The sequence below is a fragment of the Bemisia tabaci genome, chromosome 6 (assembly GCF_918797505.1).
Source record: "Bemisia tabaci chromosome 6, PGI_BMITA_v3".
NCBI lineage: Eukaryota > Metazoa > Arthropoda > Insecta > Hemiptera > Aleyrodidae > Bemisia > Bemisia tabaci.
The window spans coordinates 1,382,726-1,402,515 of record NC_092798.1 but is presented as its reverse complement, the minus strand read 5'-3'; the positions used below and the strand labels follow the sequence as shown (position 1 = coordinate 1,402,515).

The 19,790-nt window shown below is 35.8% G+C and overlaps 1 protein-coding gene across 1 annotated transcript in view; it reads left to right on the top strand.

Moving 5' to 3' along the window:
* The first annotated feature begins 95 nt into the window (after nucleotides 1-95).
* Nucleotides 96-19,790, top strand: part of LOC109033880 (transcription initiation factor TFIID subunit 1) — a 29,791-nt gene continuing 10,096 nt past the window's right edge. The window contains exons 1-19 of the mRNA XM_019046721.2: nucleotides 96-911; nucleotides 2,328-2,546; nucleotides 3,126-3,308; nucleotides 3,894-4,010; nucleotides 5,197-5,393; nucleotides 7,378-7,767; nucleotides 8,615-8,990; nucleotides 9,713-9,936; nucleotides 10,485-10,605; nucleotides 11,320-11,461; nucleotides 12,113-12,243; nucleotides 13,096-13,317; nucleotides 14,086-14,211; nucleotides 14,657-14,790; nucleotides 15,690-15,861; nucleotides 16,544-16,691; nucleotides 17,489-17,737; nucleotides 18,370-18,512; nucleotides 19,307-19,492. Of these exons, the coding sequence (XP_018902266.2) occupies nucleotides 291-911; nucleotides 2,328-2,546; nucleotides 3,126-3,308; nucleotides 3,894-4,010; nucleotides 5,197-5,393; nucleotides 7,378-7,767; nucleotides 8,615-8,990; nucleotides 9,713-9,936; nucleotides 10,485-10,605; nucleotides 11,320-11,461; nucleotides 12,113-12,243; nucleotides 13,096-13,317; nucleotides 14,086-14,211; nucleotides 14,657-14,790; nucleotides 15,690-15,861; nucleotides 16,544-16,691; nucleotides 17,489-17,737; nucleotides 18,370-18,512; nucleotides 19,307-19,492 (4,101 nt within the window). The 5' untranslated portion in view covers nucleotides 96-290. The remainder of the gene's footprint in view (nucleotides 912-2,327; nucleotides 2,547-3,125; nucleotides 3,309-3,893; nucleotides 4,011-5,196; nucleotides 5,394-7,377; nucleotides 7,768-8,614; nucleotides 8,991-9,712; nucleotides 9,937-10,484; nucleotides 10,606-11,319; nucleotides 11,462-12,112; nucleotides 12,244-13,095; nucleotides 13,318-14,085; nucleotides 14,212-14,656; nucleotides 14,791-15,689; nucleotides 15,862-16,543; nucleotides 16,692-17,488; nucleotides 17,738-18,369; nucleotides 18,513-19,306; nucleotides 19,493-19,790) is intronic.

Here is a 19,790-nt window from a genome sequence, read left to right as displayed (position 1 = left end):
ACATGCAATCCGCAGTTGGTGTGCGTAGTGGCAGGCGCGGCACTAGCCGCAGCCGCTGACTAACAATGTGAACGTACCTGAAAAAGGAAAGGAAAACAATCCGGAGAAAAAACTCGTGATGGGATGGGTAGTGATAACGGGAACGGGTAAAATAATTAATATTAATCTTTGAAACTCAGTTTATATTTGAAAGTAACAGTGTTGTGCCTGAATTTTTAATTAAATTATTTAGATTTAGTCTGTAAGTATATCTCTCACAAATTACCCACCGGACACATGAAATTCCTACCATGGATGACAGAGATGACAGTGACGATGATTCCATCTCGAATTCAAAATTCAACTTCACAAATTTCCTCTTTGGTAATGTTGATGCATCTGGCGAACTGGAAGACGATGGTTTCCTTGACCGTGAGTCCAAAAGACATTTGTCATCTCTCGGTCGGTTTGGTCTGAATACTTTGCTCAATGAGGTGATCAGTAACGATGACCTGAAACTTGTTGATCAGTCAAATGGCACTGTACCTATTTCAAATGGTGATGCGCATGGTACAGTTAAACTTGAGGTAGAATCACTAGAGGACAATGATTATGATTTAAAGTCTCCCTCAGCGGTTGATTTCTCCGATTTTGCTGAAGTTGCGGAGGATGTCAGCGAACCTTTTGATCTGAGGTCAATAAATGATTGCAATGGTGAAACCACAGATTATGATGCTGATGATGAAGAGGTCGGTCTCAAAGTAAATTGTGACCTGAAGCCACCAACTTCCTTTGGAGAAAATGATGGTGTCATTGGAACGAGCGATAATGAGGATAATAAGAAACTTGAGACCCCACTGGCAGCAATGCTCCCCTCTAAGTATGCTGGTGTTGATGTTAGAGACTTGTTCCCTGACTTCCGGTTTGGCAAGGTGCGTATCCATACCTTTTCTACTCAGTGAATATTTCCCCCAATTTCTGAGCATTACTTACACAGGGTGGAGAAAACATCCTTTCTGGGGTTTGTTAATTAAACCTCAGGTGCTCCAAAGGTATAGTCCGTGCAAACCAATTAGACAGAGTAAAAATTTGGGCATTTTCGGGTGAGCCGAGAATTGCAACGTCGGATCCCGGCGAGGAGCCGCTGGGTCAGAGCTGAGCTCACCGGGGTATTGTTCCCTTTGTGTCCACGACGGGCCTTTAGGTATCTGGCGGCCGGACCCTTGTCATTAAGGCCCTCTGGCTACTGGTGGACCAAAAATTGCACACCAATTTATCAATCATCTGTGAATTTTTCCTTCATTTTAATTGATTCGGATTCATCTTGCAATCCTGATGAAAAATATATATAATTATAGGTAAATATAATGGTAAATTATTGTATTACAGAACTCACGAATTCCTTCAGCGCTTTCCAAAAACTCCAAAAAAGTTCTGGAATACTATAACTTACCATTATACTTACCTACAATTGTACATATTTTTCATCAGGACTGCAAGCTAAATCCGAATTCGTTGAAATGAAGGAAAAATTCGCAAATGATAAAAAAAATTGGTGTGCAATTTTTGGTCCACCAGTAGTCAGAGGGCCTTAATGACAAGGGTCAAGCCGCCAGGTAAAGACTTGGCGTGGACACAATGGAACAATACCCCGGTGAGCTCAGCGCTGACCCAGCGGCTCCTCGCCGGGATCCGACAGTGCAATTCTTGGCTCGCCCGAAAATTCCCGAATTTTTACTCTGTGCAATTGGTTTGCACAGACTATAGTCAGGGTAACTGTATTGCATGTGAGTTCTAATACATATTGGTGAACAAAGTGCAAAACCATGTTTCTCAGTTTTGCGACGTAGCAGACTTCCTGTCCTACTTTCATTTTTCATTAGAAAAGCAGTCAACTTGATTTCTTGAAAAATTTATTGATTTTTTGTCTCTGATTGCAAAATATTCTTTATGAATCTCAAGCTATAGAGTTTACTTGTTTCTCTTCAAAAAATAAAATAGGAGTAGGGATTTTGAAACGCTGCAATGGAGATACAGTGTTTCGTACTTCAGCCATCGATACAGCGGTGTCAGTAGTTCAGCAGTTGGTCACCATGCATCTGATGAACCTCAGGTACATACGAGTGACATGAAAAAAAACAACTTTTTTTAGAACATCAAATCGTGGACCCATTCTTGGCAAACTCTTAGAATCCATGTGTTGGAATGAGATTTTCTCACCAGAATGCATTGATATCTCATTGCATGAACTATCTGCAAAACTTCTCTCATACCACTCGTATTTCCTGTAAATCTGTCTGCAGGCAAGTAGTCTTTCGATAACCTCATTTTTTGTTTTTGCTGCTTAGGTATTGCGATTCTCAAGACTGTTTGGTGTTGGCAAGCCTAGCAGTTTGCCTCAAATCTGGCGAAATGTCAAGAAACGACGAAAGAAGAAGAAAAAAGACGATGATGGGAACCAGCGTTATTTGTCAGATTCGGGCTCTGATTCAGAAACTCGAAAACCGGGATGGGCCTTCAATTATGCTCCTCCCCCAGAACTAGACCAAGTTCAATCTGACGATGAAGTAAGTATCTTTCGACCATTTTTCTTTTTTGAGCGAAAAATTAAAAGTTTCCAAGTTCTATAGATCAGTATAAATGGCTATTGGTATTATTATAATTTTCTCTAGAAAAAACTGTGGTCAATTATAATGTCTTCATCTAAAAGGGGAATTTAATATATTGATGGCCAAAGTGCAAAACGACGCATGTTTGTTGCCATGTTTCAAAATGTCCATTCATATTTTATTTTTTTTGAAAAAAAACAAGCCAGTCCCATAGCCTGAAATTTTTACAGAGTATTCTACTAACAGAGAAAAGAAATCAAGAAAATTTTCAATAAATTTGATCCACTAAGTAGTGTTCCAAAGAATAAACGAAGAATGACCGGAAGTTTGTAATGTTGCAAATAGAGACACCTGGTTTTGCGTTTTGGCCATCGATATTTTACAATAATTAAGGCATAATTATGTGGAAATGATGCTTGCCCTTGACATCTGTAGTTCAAAGTTTTCCATAATGTTTTTTCATTTTTTATATTCATCCTGTTCCACAGTATTAAAGTCTAAGAATATATTAATTTTTATCCTGACTCCTCTTTTAAGGACAAGCTTTTGAGGCCTGACGACGACAAATCAGCACCAAAAACCGAAGAAAACAGCGAGAACCCGGATGCGGGCCCAAGAGTGGCAGATTGGAGATTCGGTCCTGCACAAGTATGGTACGATATGTTAGACGTTCCAGAAACCGGAGAAGGTTTCAACTATGGCTTCAAAATTAAACCAAAAGTAAGTTTTATCAGCTAGCTATTTCAAGTTTATTGGAAGAGACAGAACTTAGTTCCAATAAAAAATTTTTGGATCTAATTCCATTGAGCACAATATGAATAAAGAAGAAGTTTCATCCCTCATTTTACCAGGTGAGTTCTGCTCAGTCCAATACAAAAATCTTTGACGGTGAAAGTTTGAAGTACATAACTTTTAGAGGGAGTATGAAATTTAGTACAAGTTGAAAGCAAATAGCAACTTGATTCATGGGAATTGAGTACTTCAGCCTTGTTTGATTGGAGGGGGAAGAGTTCGGTGTCGTGAAATTTGGCCTAGACAGGAAAAAAAGAAAACCTAATCTAACTAAAATTCACTATGTTGCAATTCTCATCCAAATTTAAAATGGAATGGCAGCTATGTAAAGTAGTCATTTTGAAGTCAATTATCTTTTCTCTAACACTTTAACCTCTCTCATCGTCTGATAATTGAACCTATCGCGCTGGCAATCAATCATTCCGACTATACGATAGCCATTGGCTAAGACATACGCACATCGTAAAAATGTCAGATGAGTGTGTGAATAATTATTTCTGGACTTTCAACCAGGTGAGTTCCCCGACCGAGAACAAAGCGGAGCCTTTTCCAGATGATGCATTTCTAATGGTGTCTCAGTTGCATTGGGAAGATGACGTAGTATGGAACGGAGAGGACATCAAACATCAGGTATCGTATTTTTAAAATGTTCTCTAAAAACAGGAAGCTAATTTTAGGATCAAACTTAAAATTTTACAAATTAAAGTGTCCCACTAAAAGTAGAAAAGTCTAATGTTGTAACCTTCATCAGGAATTTAGCCAGAGCTGTTGCAACACCCCTTTAGTTGCTGAAAATTGGTTTTAGTAGACCAAGTATTGCTGGGAAAAGGACAGAACTTAGAGTGTGGGAAAAAACAATGTCGGTGTTGTTCAGCAGATGGATAATCAGTGAAGTAAAATGATATAGCAGAAAATACATTGGTGAATATCAGTCAGTATGCCCATTTTTTCCGAACATTTTCAAGAGCTATGTTAATGAAGAATAAAGGGGAAAAAAGAAGTAAGTCATGTCAGGGGTCATCCAAACTGCACAAGCTCTGAATCATCTGTGAGGCTCTGCACCAAATACTTTTATTTACTTTTTGTCTGAAAATTTTCCTTGTAGCTTAAACTAAGCATTGAAGCAATCACAACATTAAATTTCCAAAGGTTGAGTGAATTATCCAAATTTTTAAGTGTCAAGTTTGAAAAGATTTACTTAAGACACCAAAGCTAATTATTTTGACTTTTTTTAGAGCAAATCTCTATTAATAGTCAGAGTATATATCAACGGTGAAACTCCCAACCAATGTATCTCGTTTTCAGCATTTTAAAATCGCTGTTCCTGTTCTACTTTTTAAAATAGCAAAAATCTACATCATTCTTTGTAGTTTTTACAGAATTCTCTTTGCACATAGAAGAAAAATCGAGGCAGTTTTTAAGAATTATGATTGAGTAGTTTTCCTTTTAAAAAGTAAAGTTTGACAGGAAGTCTGCAAGTCACAAACGGAGATGCGTGGTCAGGAGTTTTACCGTCAATATATGGCAAGTAAATGAATGTACATTTTTCAGGGTTGCCACAGTCAGGGAAAACCTGGAAATGTCAGGGAAAATTTGTTAAATCACCTTCATTTGCTTTCTAGAATTGGTTTGAGGTTTCAAACAAGAAATTTTGCCTGAAAACTATGTTCAATTATGCCTTCTTAACCATCCGTCACATCTTCAATTGTCAGGGAATTCCACCAAAATGTGTCAGGGAATTTCATTTTCTAAATTTTGTGGCAACCCTGATTATTTGAGTATGAGAAAAATGGTACAATTTTTTTTCATTTTGCAGGTCATTCAGAAGTTAAACTCGAAAACAAATGCTGCTGGGTGGGTTCCGAGCAGTGGGAATAGAACAGCGCAAACGTTTAGTCAGCCAGGGAAAGGAATCAACCCATTGAATCCGCTTGCTGGTGTGGGCGGTGTACGTCTGGCCACAAGTCAAATGAATTCTTCAGCCACGAACAAGCTGGCCGGAAAAAGTCAAATGTAAGTTTTCCCGCAAGACTAATTGAAGGCAATAATTGAAGTAAGTAGTTTGTTTGAAGAGAACCATAGCCACAACAGCAGCCTGATTGTTAAAATTTTTTGTTTGTCGGGACAACATAGATGACATAGGTTAAAAGGCGGAGCATGATTGGTCGGCTATGTCTTATCGCTGCTTTGTCGTGCCTCTGTCAGGTGGAATGGACAACATACTGTCAGAAATTTGAGAGGTGCCGTCAGCTTGTCGTGAGTTCAACCCGACAAAGCAGCGATAAGACATAGCCGACCAATCACGCTCCGCCTTTTAACGTATGTCATCTATTTTGTCCCAACAAACAAAAAATTTCAACAATCAGGCTGCAGTTCAATTATTGCTCATTTTAGAAGCAAAAGTTCTGAAAAGGTGTTCCTAAAAAATTTGTCAAACATTCTGTATAAAAGGCTATTGTTATGAATCAAGTATTTTTGCTCATGTTTCTCTTTGAGTTTTCATCCTTTTTGTTGTACCTTCTCAAAGCTTCACCAAAATTTATTTTTATTCATGTTTGATCATCCATGAGAAAATGGACTTCAGTGCATGAAAGCAAATTGAAATTCATTTTTCCATTAGGAACTGTAGTGTACTTCTGACTCATTTACAAAGCATAAGGGAAGTAACAGCGCCTGTGTGGTTTCTAAAGTCAACCAGAAATTGCAGTTCTGTATTGCAAATTTAAGTCCAAATTGTTTAAAGAGTAATTTTTTTCATGTTCAAAAAACGGAGTTTTAGTCCAGGACCAGAAACACTCAGCAGTTAGACCAAAGAAAAAGTTTCAAATAACATAGTGCCTTTTTGTTTTACCCCCTAGAGGAAATAAATTTGTTTTGTAAGTGCTCATTTTCAAGCCTGAAACATGGCAGACTAAAATTTAAATATAATTTTGCTTCAAAACTACAAACTTATAACCATTGTAACTTCAAATTGGTTTAATTTTGTGGATGTTCACCAAAATTTTTGTTAAATACTCTTCATAGCAGTGATTCGGATTTCGCAATTTTGACATTTTTTCAAACTTTTAAGAAACGTCTCTCCATGAATAGTTTCATTTCCACATCAACATTTTCTCTGAGGCTCTAATTGCTGAATTAGCATTTTTGAATTGTAGCTCTATCAAGTGTTAACCACTATTAGTAAATAGTATTCAACATCAGCCCAATCAAACAGCTGGCAAAAAGGGATGTACTTTTATGAGCAAGGATTAATTACTTGCAACTTTGAAAGAATGAAACTCCCCTTTTCACGACTTCTACTTTGGTGTTGTTGAATGTAAGTAATCAAATAATGCCATTAATGGTAGAGCTTCAATTGTATAAGATGGAAAGTCATTAGGCTATCAAAAGAATATCAACGGCATGATTACTCATGGTGATATGACAGTTTAAAGATAAAGAAGTAAAAAAAATTAAATCTAATTAAAAGAGGCGTGGGTTGACGGAAATGCACTATTTACATGACACACAATATTTTACCTGTGCTATATTGGTAATTTTTATTTAACAGTCCCTCATAATCCCAGGCCACAGGTTTAAGTACGTAGAGAGGAGTGATAACATTTTAAATCAAAGTTTGACATTTTCATCAAATTTCGTTGAATTTTTATGTGCGCATGGTGTGTTTAGAACATGATGTCTAGGACTGGGAATAACTTGGCTTCATCAGGGAATGAAAAATTTTATAGAAAAATCAGGCAATTTGTTCCAGAAACTAGGAATCTCTTCCCTACCGCTTAGAGTTATTGTTATTGTACCTAAATCACCATAATTGACTCTTGAATGACATATTTGAATCTTCAAATCATCAGAATAGTAAAGAAACTTTCATTGAACAGATAATAAAATCATCAGGAATGCTCTTGAAATGAGCTCCTAAAAATCAGGGAAAGAGAAGGAATGAGTATGATTAAGTGTTCTAGACATAATGCTTTAAAACTTGTCTCGCTGTATCCAGGTCAGGAAAAGGTGGTCAGAAGGCTGATGACAACGGAGATGACACCTGGTACTCAATATTCCCAGTAGAAAACGAAGAGCTGATCTACGGTCTGTGGGAGGATGAAATTATCTGGGATGCAGAGGCGATGAGCTCGATTCCAAAGCCAAAAATCTTGACGTTGGACCCGAATGATGAAAACATAATCCTAGGAGTGCCGAACGACGTCGATCCTACAAAACAAAGATCAGACAGTGCAACACCAGTCAAAGTGAAGATTCCACATCCACACGTGAAGAAGTCCAAGATCCTTCTTGGCAAGGCTGGTGTTATCAATGTCCTCGAGGAAGATGCGCCCCCACCTGAGCCAGAGTCTGCCGATCATGACCCCTTCAACGTGTCCAATGACAGGTTAGTTAAAAATCAATACTTCTCATTCATATGAGATCACATATGTAAATCAACTTAGACCTTTAGTCGATGTATAGACTTCGACATAGACTTACACATTGTCATAAATATATATTTTCAGGCTATAATTTAAAGTCATTTTTATTCATACAGACTTATTAATGTTTTAAGCCCTTAAGTGTATTAGTTTCTTTTGGAAATTTTGGGGTGAAGTTAGGACACAGTTAGAAAAAGCTACAAATAGATTCCTTTTGATAGCAAAAAAAAAACAAAATTTTCCAGCTTACAATAACGGAGGTCTCTGTTGATTTTAATTGCAGTACATTTGATGATCCATGATTATTTTCTTTCTAACCGTCCTTCATACTCATCAATGTGTTGACATATCTGTCGAAAAACCACAAACAGGGAGAGAACAAATTTAGATGAGCACAATTTCTAGTGTACTCTGTAGCAGTTAAAATTTATTTATTGGAATACGTCTCAAAGCAAATTCGAGTTCATCCATTTCATTGACGGCTAAGGATGGAGCCGAATGTGCTCCGGGAAGTTCCAACAGAAGTGCAAAAGAGTGAGCTAAACTTTTTTTTAAAAATTTTATCCTCCAATTTGGCCATTCTTTTTATTTCTTAGCAAAGTGGAAAGAAATGTACATCATGGGTGTATTCCAAATTATTTGTACCGTTTTATCTCTCAGTCAGCTATATTTTCCGTCTTTATTGGATTTTGAACGTTACTAGTCTCCAGTCTTTAATATAACAGGGTATTTCTTTCAAACCAGTTATCTTCAATAATGTGCTGTTATCAAGTAAATTAAGTTTGATAATTTTTGTATTTTGACTTAAAGCCACTACATGCCACGGTCAACAGAGACCTCACTACGAATGAAAGTTGCCGGAGCAAACCTGATCCAGCACTCAACTCCAGTCGTCGAATTACGGCCACCATTTGTCCAGACACACATGGGACCGATTAGACTGCGTAACTTCCACCGTCCACCAATGAAACGATTCTCACACGGTGCGCTCGCCCACCCCGGCCCACACCCAGTCAACCCGTTGGTGAAACATATCAAGAAAAAGGCCAAACAACGTGAGCAAGAGCGAGCCGCATCAGGAGGCGGTGACGTTTTTTTCATGCGCACTCCAGAAGACTTGACAGGGAAAGACGGTGAACTGGTTCTCGTGGAGTTCTGTGAAGAGCACCCTCCTCTTATAAACCAAGTAAGGCGTAAAGTTTTTGTCCGAACGCATTGTACGACAAACTACCACTAATTTCAACTCTCATGATTCGCATAGTTTCAGGATTATTTCGTAATAAAATTAGCAATTTTTGTGATGTCTGTAAAGAGAAATGGTCGGAAAATCACAATATTTTCGTCCCAAGAAAATTTGAGTGGCAAATACAAGTTTTAAGATAAAGAACTTCCCATAGCTTCAAAATCTGTTTCTTTCTGATTTCTTTTTTTTTTGGAAGTTTTTCAAAAAGTAAGCAGCACCTTTTTTAAAACTTTATCGAAAATTAATAGAATTGACCGTACTAATCGCTCAAGTTGATGCAGGTCCACCCAAGTGCTTTACAATTAATCCAAATTAAGCTTCCTAGCTTCTGATATGACCTCTAACCTTTTAAAGGTAAAACTGGACGGAAAGGAAGTGACACTCAGCAATTCTGAATTTTTTAAGGATGTACAGTTAAACTTAGTGGGTTGTGTGAGAAATTGACCTCTGTAAGAAAATGTAAAATGAGCTATGTATTAAAGCCTTAAAGGGAATAAAATATAATAAAGATTCATGCTTGTGTAAAAAAAAGAATTTAGAGACGAGAATATGTAGCTTTACTCCGAAAAAAAAAAGAAGCATAAAAATGAATGCCACTATGTATTCATTCTTATAATTTAAATTGACATGCCTTTAAAGAATGTGTTAATTTCTTTTGATCTCAGGTAGGAATGTGCACCAAGTTCAAAAACTATTACAAAAGAAAAGCTGGTAAGGATACAGGCCCTCCGGAGTTCAAATACGGTGAAACTGCTTTTGCGCATACGTCACCTTTTCTGGGTGTCCTTTCTCCAGGGAAAGCGATTCAAGCTATTGAAAATAACATGTACCGAGCTCCGATTTATGAACATAAATTGCTTTACTCTGATTTCCTCGTTATTCGGACAAGGTAACACTTCATTTTTACTAGATCTGCTTTAATTGAGTCGGCAACATCATCAACACTAATCAAACAAGTCAAATTTTATCTTTTTCTAAGCCATAGAATTTTGAACCATGGATTCAAAATGCCAGGAGCATGTTTCTATGTGAAAAAATTAATATTAAAGTGATTCCCTCAGCTATTTGCTCACGTTTTGTTGCCATTCTTATCCATCAATAAATTCCAAATCTTGAGATTTTTTTTTTTTTAACCATGAAACTAAGACAAATTTGCAGTGAATTGATTATTTTTAATTTAAAAAATTTAACCTGAAATTTTGAAGGAAAAAAAAACACAGTGTAAATGAATGTAGTGAATTTTGTATGATGGCAGAATATTTGTTCATGAAAACTTGGCAGAAGAAGCACTCAGATTCTCAGCCACTTTAATGCCACAAGATAAGTAAAAGAAAAATCTAAAACCTGAGGCAATAGATCTTGGTCTTGATGTATACAACATTTCATAATCTCTAACATAGCTGACCACTCTCTGAATTAATTTGTTTGGCTCAATAGACACCAGTATTCCATAAGGGAGGTCGATGCTGTGTTCACGGCCGGTCAGTTATGCCCTCTTTACGAAGTACCAGGACCAAACTCCAAACGAGCGAATAATTTCGTTCGAGATTTCCTGCAGGTAAGATTTTCAAAAATATGTGCCTGCAGTCAAAAGTCAGTAGACATAATGAAATTTTAAAAGGAGGAAGTACATCCAATGACATGTATTCTCTTACTGTATGAGTAGCTAAAGGATGACATTTTGACTTGACTGTCTCATAATCAGCAAATCACAGCAGACGCAAGGAAAATCTTGGCTGTGAGTCAGTTTTCAAAAGAAATAATTTTTTCTTTTCCTTCTTCTCTTGAATTCTGCCTTTGAATGGGCATTTCCTCAGGCAAACTGGATCTTTTGCTTTGAGATGAAAACATCAAAGTACCAATAATGGTCGGTGCTTTTTTAGTTTTTTGCACTCTCACATGGCCAAAGTGTCATGATCCCTACTAAATCAAATATGAAAAATGTAATCAAATTTTAAGTTGTGTTACGATTCCATGTTAACCAGAGTTTAAGAGTATGCATGGCTAGATTGTTTCGACGTTTTTCTCCCTCACTCGTCACAAATACAAAGAATGTAATTCAGATTCTACCTCGAATTCTAAACTCAAGTTAATTTTCAAGTGCAACTGTATGCAAACAATCTTCTAAATTGGAAGCTACTCAAAAGAGTAAAAAATTTACAAAATGTAAACTTATCACGAAATCAAAGTTATGAATGGTTTATGGGGTTTAATTATTGATGGTTGAAACATGACTAATCTCCGTAGTTCTGAAGTCTGTCTTCTTTTACAGGTATTCATTTACAGACTGTTTTGGAAAAGCCGAGATATTCCAAAACGTATTAAAATGGATGACATCAGAAGAGCGTTCCCGTCCCATTCAGAAAGCAGTATTCGAAAAAGACTGAAACTATGTGCTGATTTCAAAAGAACTGGTATGTTTTTCCACATCCAGTTGGATTCCCCATCAAGTTTCATCTCCATCATCAGGATCGTCTCTTTGACTTCTATGAAGAGGCGCAAACCTGCACCTAAACCTGATAATGAGCTTTTTAAAGTTGGTGATGTAAGTTTTGGATGAACTTCTTGAAGTTCTCTCGAACTGAAAAGTTTGAAAAGAGTTTGAATATGTACTTGTGAAAGATTAAAAATTCAAAAGAATTGAAATTATTTTATACATGCATGTATCATCAGGGTGGCGTGAATTTGGCAATGTTGGAATTTTTTCAGTCTTACCCCCAAGAACTAATCCATTTGATCAAAAAACACTCTCTGCCAAGTTTCAGCCAAATCGGATGATATTAACCTGTGCAAACAGAGCCATCTTTTTTATATAGGATTTTACATTGAAAAACACTTTTTTTAAGAAAATTCCATTTCCCGGAAAATGTTTAATTTCTAGAAAAAATCTGAGGTCATATTCGGCTTTAGCAGGAAAAATTGAAGGCAAAGTTGTATTAGACACCTCAAAAACATTTTTTTACCCCTCGTATTGAATGAAATATCTCTTCCTGTTGAAAATTTTAAAGCCATTCTCTCATGATAAAAATTAACACTCTCCAACCTTACATGTTACATTGTAATAGGAATGGATTCGAATTGGTGGGTGATCAAACCTGACTTTCGGCTCCCAACGGAAGAAGAAATCCGAGCGATGGTGTCTCCTGAACAGTGTTGCGCTTATTTCAGCATGATTGCAGCTGAGCAGAGATTAAAGGTTCAGTAACATCTGTATTTTGTTTAAATCTTGGTTTCAACTTTTACCCTAAAAATTAGCGATTCTCAGTTTTGATGAAAAATAAGCAACCCTTGATTAGATGTAATCAGCTTTTTATTTTTCAAAAATGAGAGTTAAAATTTCAGATTGATTTAGGCTGTCCTATCTAGTTCGTAGACAAGTAGGAGGACCCTAATTAGGGTATGATAATCAATTTTTACTCCCTTTTGTTAATTGAATTTCAAACTTGTTTGGACCTATTTATGCAAAAGAGGTCGATTTTGCACTGGAAACTCTGTGCAGAAATATTTTTTTAAGCATAAATTCGTCTATTTATCTAACTGTTGACAGTAGAAAAGCATGAAAAAAAAACTTCTTTTGAGAATTGGAGGTTGTTATACATCCTTTTTAAAACTCTGCCAAGAAGTAACTTTCGATTTCCACCTTATGAATTCTTTTTTTACTCGCTTTCGGATATAGTGTCAAAAAATAGTACATATCTCTCTTTTGACAATTTTGAGTTTTTGAGAATAAATTTTTTGATAGGTCTGGAAGAAAAAGTTGCGCCCTCAACATTAGCAAAAACTTAATTTATTTTTCTTAAACTCACAGGTACTCACAAAATGATTTTTTAACGATGTCTTGTTCCTTTTGTTACATTTCTGCATTTGCCCAGAGAAACTGACTTCATCATATAAATAAAATCCTTTTTTTCTCTTTTAAAATTGAACTAAATGACATATCTTTTGGGAATACTGCTTAAGCAAGCAGTGGAATCTTTTTTCTTTAAATATTACCGGATTACCGGAAAATGTCAATAATAATTAATGAGGAAAATTACTGTGGATGTAGGATGCAGGATATGGAGAGAAGTTCATCTTTACACCGCAAGATGAAGATGATGAAGAAATGCAGTTGAAGATGGACGATGAGGTTAAGGTTGCTCCGTGGAACACAACACGAGCGTACATCCAAGCAATGAAAAGCAAGTGCCTTTTACAGTTAACTGGACCTGCTGATCCAACTGGCTGCGGAGAGGGTTTCTCTTACGTCCGTATTCCCAACAAACCAACGGTATGTCTGCGTTCTATTTATCTTCTTACAGTCCTTAACAGTATTATACATACTTGTTCTGATTAATAACCATGGTTTTTTCCTCTTATCGTGACTTTGTGAGTTCATATCATGGTTATATTTCTTTTTTTTTAACCAACTTAAAAATCAAAAATGCTATCAACTTTCAAGTTGATAAATTAGAAAAAACGTATAATATGACTATCCCTCTGTATGATGGTGTATCTTAAAACTCCACCCTTTCTTTCTATGATTTGCAACTTCAAAGTACACATCTCTATACTTATTTTGAATTGCTGTAAAGGAAATTTTTTTTTTTTTTCCACACAACGTTCAGCCAAAACAAGATTTTAAGATTACAGTTGAAAAGAATAAAGTGGAAACGGAAACAATACTTCGACCTTTTAAGTATAAATTTCAGGCTTTTATGAATAGAAAGTAAGTACAATGAATCTTGATCAGACCTCTCCTTCATTGGAGCGAATTGATTCTCTGAAAAAACTAATGTATATAAAATTAACGTTTTTGAGATTGATGTATGAAAGATTCGTTTACACAAGCTAATTGAGGGAAAATTCAATCACAAAAAACTTTTCCACTTATCGGTGCTTACAGATAAACTTTCATTAACTTTTTTTTTCAATTCTATTTTAATTTTGACACAGTTTTTGAGGGATTTGTCCTATGCAGCACTCACTTTTATCTCCGGGTGATTATCATCATGTGCAATTACAAAAAATACAGAAAATGTTTCTTTGTCAATTCCAGCAAAGCAAGGAGGAACAAGAAGCACAACCAAAGAGGACTGTCACTGGAACGGACGCTGATTTACGTAGGCTTTCACTTAGCAATGCAAAGAATCTTTTACGGAAGTTTGGTGTACCCGAAGAAGAGGTGAAAATTTATATTCCGTTTTTGTACGTTTCTGAGTTTATCAAGAATGGAGTAGCTCCAATTGCTCACCTTCAAATGTGTTTTTTTCTGTAAATGAATAATGAAAGGCTCAAAAATTAATAATTATCATGTCGACCATAAATATTTGTGCACCAATTATGTTCCGCTCTCTTTCTGTTAGTTTCACTGTCAGTTCCGACCTTATTCATTATCAGCCTAAATTTAGTCAGACTATTCTAATGGAAAATTGAATGCGTTATGTATGTGTATTTTTTGACTCGATTTAAATTACATAACCTTAAACAATTAGAAAACAAAAAAAAAAAAAAACAAAGCAACCAATCGCCTTAATAACAATTGAATTACCTTTTTGAATTTTTACCCCATTAGTTTTTATTGTACCAATTTTTAATTTGTGAAACTAATATCTTTTATTCCTACACAGATTAAAAAGTTATCCCGTTGGGAGGTCATTGATGTGGTGCGTACATTGTCAACAGAAAAAGCAAAAGCAGGAGAGGAAGGCATGACCAAATTCTCTCGAGGCAACAGATTTTCCATCGCAGAACATCAAGAAAGGTACGTTTAGTCCAATTTTACAATATCTTGCAACGGGAAATTGTAGTCTAGATTGTTTTTAAATCAGGGATGTTTGAGGAAGGAAGGCTGTCAGATTTTAAAAAATTCTTTTTATTTCTTGATATTTCTTTATGGATATTTCAAGCATACTCTCTAAATGTTCAGATTTTTCTCTAATAATTGATCAAATATGTCATCATTTTTAGGGATGCTTTCGCATTCACTTTCCTTCAAGACTGTCTGGTAAGTCTGGACAGTCTGATGAAAATTTTTGGCGAGCTGCAAAGAACATTGAAATTTCATTGAGTTGGTATCATTGTTCTTTATTGCATCTAGCGCTAAAAGCAACCTTATTCTCCCCTTGTTCTATTGTTTTTGAATTTCTGGTATTTTTGACAGATGTATCTTGTGTTATTTTGGCGTTCAATAGTGGGCTCTTTATTTTGCTATAATTTATTTAAATAATTTTATGTTGATGATGTCTCGGTTTGTAACATTGCAGACTTCCTGTCATACTTTATTTTTCAAATGGAAAATTACTCAATGTCAATTCTTTAAAACCCTCATGATGTTTCCTCTCTATGCAAAGAAAATTCTGTGAAAACTTTAAAGAATGATGTTGATTTGCTTAAAAAAGATAAAACAGGATCGGAGATTTTAAAACGCTGCAAACTAGATACATTGTTCGAGAGTTTCACCATGGATATTCAAAGCTAGCAGGAGTATATTGAACACAAAGCCTTGAAGTCTTTTAAGGCTGATATCTCTTCGCTCTTTGTGCAGTTTTACATGTGTTAACTTACTTGGTACTTAAATATCGACAAATCTCTCTCCGATTTCATTGTTCTATCCTGATGATCTTTGCATGATCCCGATAATGAGATAGGTTTCTCGTTTAGGTACAAAGAAGAGTGTCAGAGAATCTTCGACCTTCAAAATCGAGTTTTGTCATCTTGTGAAGTCCTGTCGACAGATGAGGGTGAAAGCACTGACGAAGAAGACAGCTCAGACATTGAGGAGATGGGAAAGAATTTAGAAAACATGCTGGCAAATAAGAAAACTAGCACACAGGTGAGGATGTTGTTTTGTGTAATTTACAATTATTTCAGCCTCTGTCAATGCTCGTTTTACAGATATTTTTAAATAGCAATGGCTTCATAAGGATGCTGCCTATCTGTAAATTGACGATTTTACAGGACAAATAAAAAACTTTGCCATTTTTGTAATTTTGAGCTTAGGGTTGCAACTTTCTTATACATTACAGCGTTATTGCAGTGCTTCCATGCGGACTTGGAAAAATACAAAAACATGAGCTCGCATGTTTTATACTGTAAAATGCAACAAAGTTGCCAACTCATTTTCGTCAAAATTGACAGTTAGGCGGTATCATTCCGTAGTCCTCGATATGTGATCATCCTTGGGAAGGGCCTAAGCGCACAAATAAAATTTTTTAAGGTAGCATTTTTTGTCTTCTTAGGTCAAAAAATGCTAAAAACATGTCAATGTCAATGAAAAGCGTCAAAGACAGGTGCTTACAAATTCAAGCAAAGCGTCGAAAGAGACAGAAAATTTCAAGCAACAATGAAGTTGGAAATAAATCAGGAAATTTTTTTATTCAAAGAAAATTATCTTCTTGTTTGCTGCTGTGAATTTTTTGTAAATATAATTTATTACTGAATATAGTCTGTTACTGTTTTCAATTTTTATCGGTTCTCTATGATTTTTGTATTTATTCATCATTTTTTTTTTGCAGCTTTCCTTAGAAAAGGAGGAACAGGAAAGGCAAGAACTACGGAAATTAATAATGGGAGAAGGCGATGCAGAGGCTCGTAAAAACAAAGATAAAAGAAAGGATGATGACGATAGCCAGTCGATGAGCAGTTTTGCCACTTCAAAACAAGGTAAAAGTCAAGGGACATCATCGAGTCATCAATCTGTATCCACAAAAAGCAAGTCGCATCATTTCCGCCATTTCATTAAATATTTTGAGTTCATCATGCTCTTGAGAGTTTTTGAAAGTGTCAGCAGGCATTGTGATTAAATCCCAAAATGCTCAAAAGAAATTATCTTTAACATTTTTGTTGATTCAGAGGAGACGGCGTTTGAAATGCCTGAGACAGGGCAGGGTGGTAATCTTCAGGAAAAATCTGGAAAAGTCAGAAACTTTTAAAAAACCTTGTAAGTTAGACAAAAGTCATGGAATTTTTCTATTTGTAGAGGAGACTGCACTTTAGGTTTATGCTCTCAAACAATATGTCACTAGTCTTAAATGAATGCAGCAGGGCTAGGCTCACCTTCCCAAGAGTGGTTGAGAATTTAAAAAAAATTGTTGAAAAAAATAGTGAATTTTGCCAAAATTAGTCAGGGAATTTTGATGCATCAGATCATTTTCCACCCTACTAAGAAGAGAGGATTAGATTTTAAAAAAATGTAGACATGTTCCAAGTCCTCATTGAATTTAACAGTTTGCAATGACACAATAAACACTGCATCATTCATAGCCTCAGAAAATAAAGCAAGCTCTATTGTAAATTTTCTTTCACCATCAAATAACAGCATTCCAACAATATTAAAGGCAATTTATTGAAATTTTTGAGGAAGATTGCTTTCTTCTATCAGTTTTTTTCGTTCTAGAAGGAATTGCCCCGATTTATTTTATACATATATGCGCTCTACTAACGTTTGAATGTTCTTGCAGGTCGTGTACTCAAAATTTACCGCACTTTTCGAAATGCCTCCGGGAAAGAGTATACTCGAATGGAGGTTGTGCGGAAACCGGCGGTCATTGACGCATATGTGAAAATCAGATCAACTAAAGATGAGGCATTCATCAAGCAGTTCGCAACCCCTGATGATGCTCAGAAAGAAGAAATGAAGAGAGAGAAACGGAGAATTCAGGAACAGCTTAGAAGGATCAAGCGGAATCAAGAACGCGAACGCTTCCCTGGTTAGTGAAAGTCCATGTTGTTTAGCCAAAGTGAAGATGAGTTTGTTAGTATGGTAGACTTTTAAGAGAGTGGCATCTAAGGAAAAATCATTCAAAAGCATTTGCAATGAAAAAATCATATGGAATATCAAGAAACATAATGTTCAAGTGTTTCATTCTAAAAAACTAAAAATCAGCAAGAAATTGGATGGCGAACAATGAAATATTCATCGATGTTTTTTTTGAAAATTACTTAAGCTGAAAATGAAGCATTTAAGAAGTATTTTTCATCTCTTGAAGGTGCTCAAAAACCAAACTCAATGGGATCAACCTAAAAAATACCAAAAAATATCTGTAAAAGTTTAGTAATAAAATTAAAAATATCCCTAAAAGTTAAGGAATAAGTTCAGATCTTGATTACCTTTAATGAAGATTTTCATTGCTTTACTTCAATGTCATGCTCATCACATTGCTCTGTTTGTTGAGTTTTTTTGTTCAGCAACCAGTTAAACCTTTCAAATGGCAGAACCTTAATTTTCTACCACCTGGCAACGATACATAGTAAGATTCAACTTCCAGTTTTTTAATGATTTTCTCATCAACATTATATGAAATAGTTGCCTATTTACTGTTATTGATTTTGTTCATTTCAGGAAGTTCAACATTGGGCGATGGCTCTCCATCCAGTCACTCAAAAAACAAGCACAGGTCGGATAAATCTGGTGAGCCCCCGCGTCGGAAAAGGCCGATTAAATTGAAGCCTGACTTGAAACTCAAATGCGGTGCTTGTGGTCAAGTGAGTACTCATATTAATTTGTCGATGAAAAGATCTTAGTCACAGTGCAGTAAGGAAAACCTAAAATCACATCTACTAGTGACTTCGAGAGCACTTAAAGAAACCACAGATGATAGATTTGGTGGTGTTAGGTTGATGACCCATCATAATTTACTATTTTCCCCTCTGTTCTCGTTCCCAAAGGTTTCATTACTGATGATAAATGACAGTCATTTTGCAAGAAATTTAAATTTCTATTTTGCATTACCCTTTTTTTCTTTTTCTTTTTCTTCCTTCCTAATTTTTTTTTATTTTATAGATAATGGTGGATTCCTTATCTCTTACTTCTTCTATTACCTCTAATGGACGCGTCAAACAGGAATAATAAATTATATCTGTTTGCAAAAAAATTAAAAACTTCCCAGTAAGTTCTTGTTCAAACCCTATTTCCATTTTATAAGGATCTGTAGTGTAGCAGAGACGCACTCTAGTTTGAGAGTACGCCTCTGTTAGGAGCACCTCGGAAATACGCGATCTCTCACGTATGTCCGAGATGCTCCTAACAGAGGCATACTCTCAAGCTAGAGTGCGTCTCTGCTACAGTAGTTAAATGGCTTTTTGATCAGAATCAAATCGTGAAAGTAATATCCTCATGTTTTGCCATTTTTAGTCTCTTTTCAGTGGTGTGCTTATCAGTCACCAAGAACCAATTGCCATAACCAATTGATTGTTATAATTGTATCCTATCTTGGTCTTAAAGCCAAAAGTTTATAAAATTTTTTCTCTTTCCTTCAAGTTTAACTTTTTTTTGGCAGGTGGGGCACATGCGTACGAATAAAGCATGCCCATTATATTCGTCAAATGCATCTACCAGTAATGCATCAGTGCCGATGTCGGCTGATGAGCCAGAAGAAGAAACCGAGAAGGAGGTTATGCAAGAAGAAGAAGACTTAGTCAACATTGACGGGACCAAAGTTACTCTATCCGGAAAGTTGATAAAGGTAGCGTGAAATAGTACAAGTTGTTTTACGAGTAACACCTTCTTAAAGGTCCGAGTTATCAATAAAAAAATTAGAGTTTGGTAATCATGAATTCTCAGTATTCCAAAAACCAGAAACAGATTTTAAATTTCAAAACAAATCAGATTTGTTTATTTTTTGTCCTTATATTGAGTCAAATTCGATTTGGTCCATTAATAAGTAACGATACTCATATTTACCCCATAATACATTTGCGAAACTTTTCCAAAACCAATTCATTAGTGTAGAAAGCAGAGAAAAGTTTTTATTTTTCAAGGTG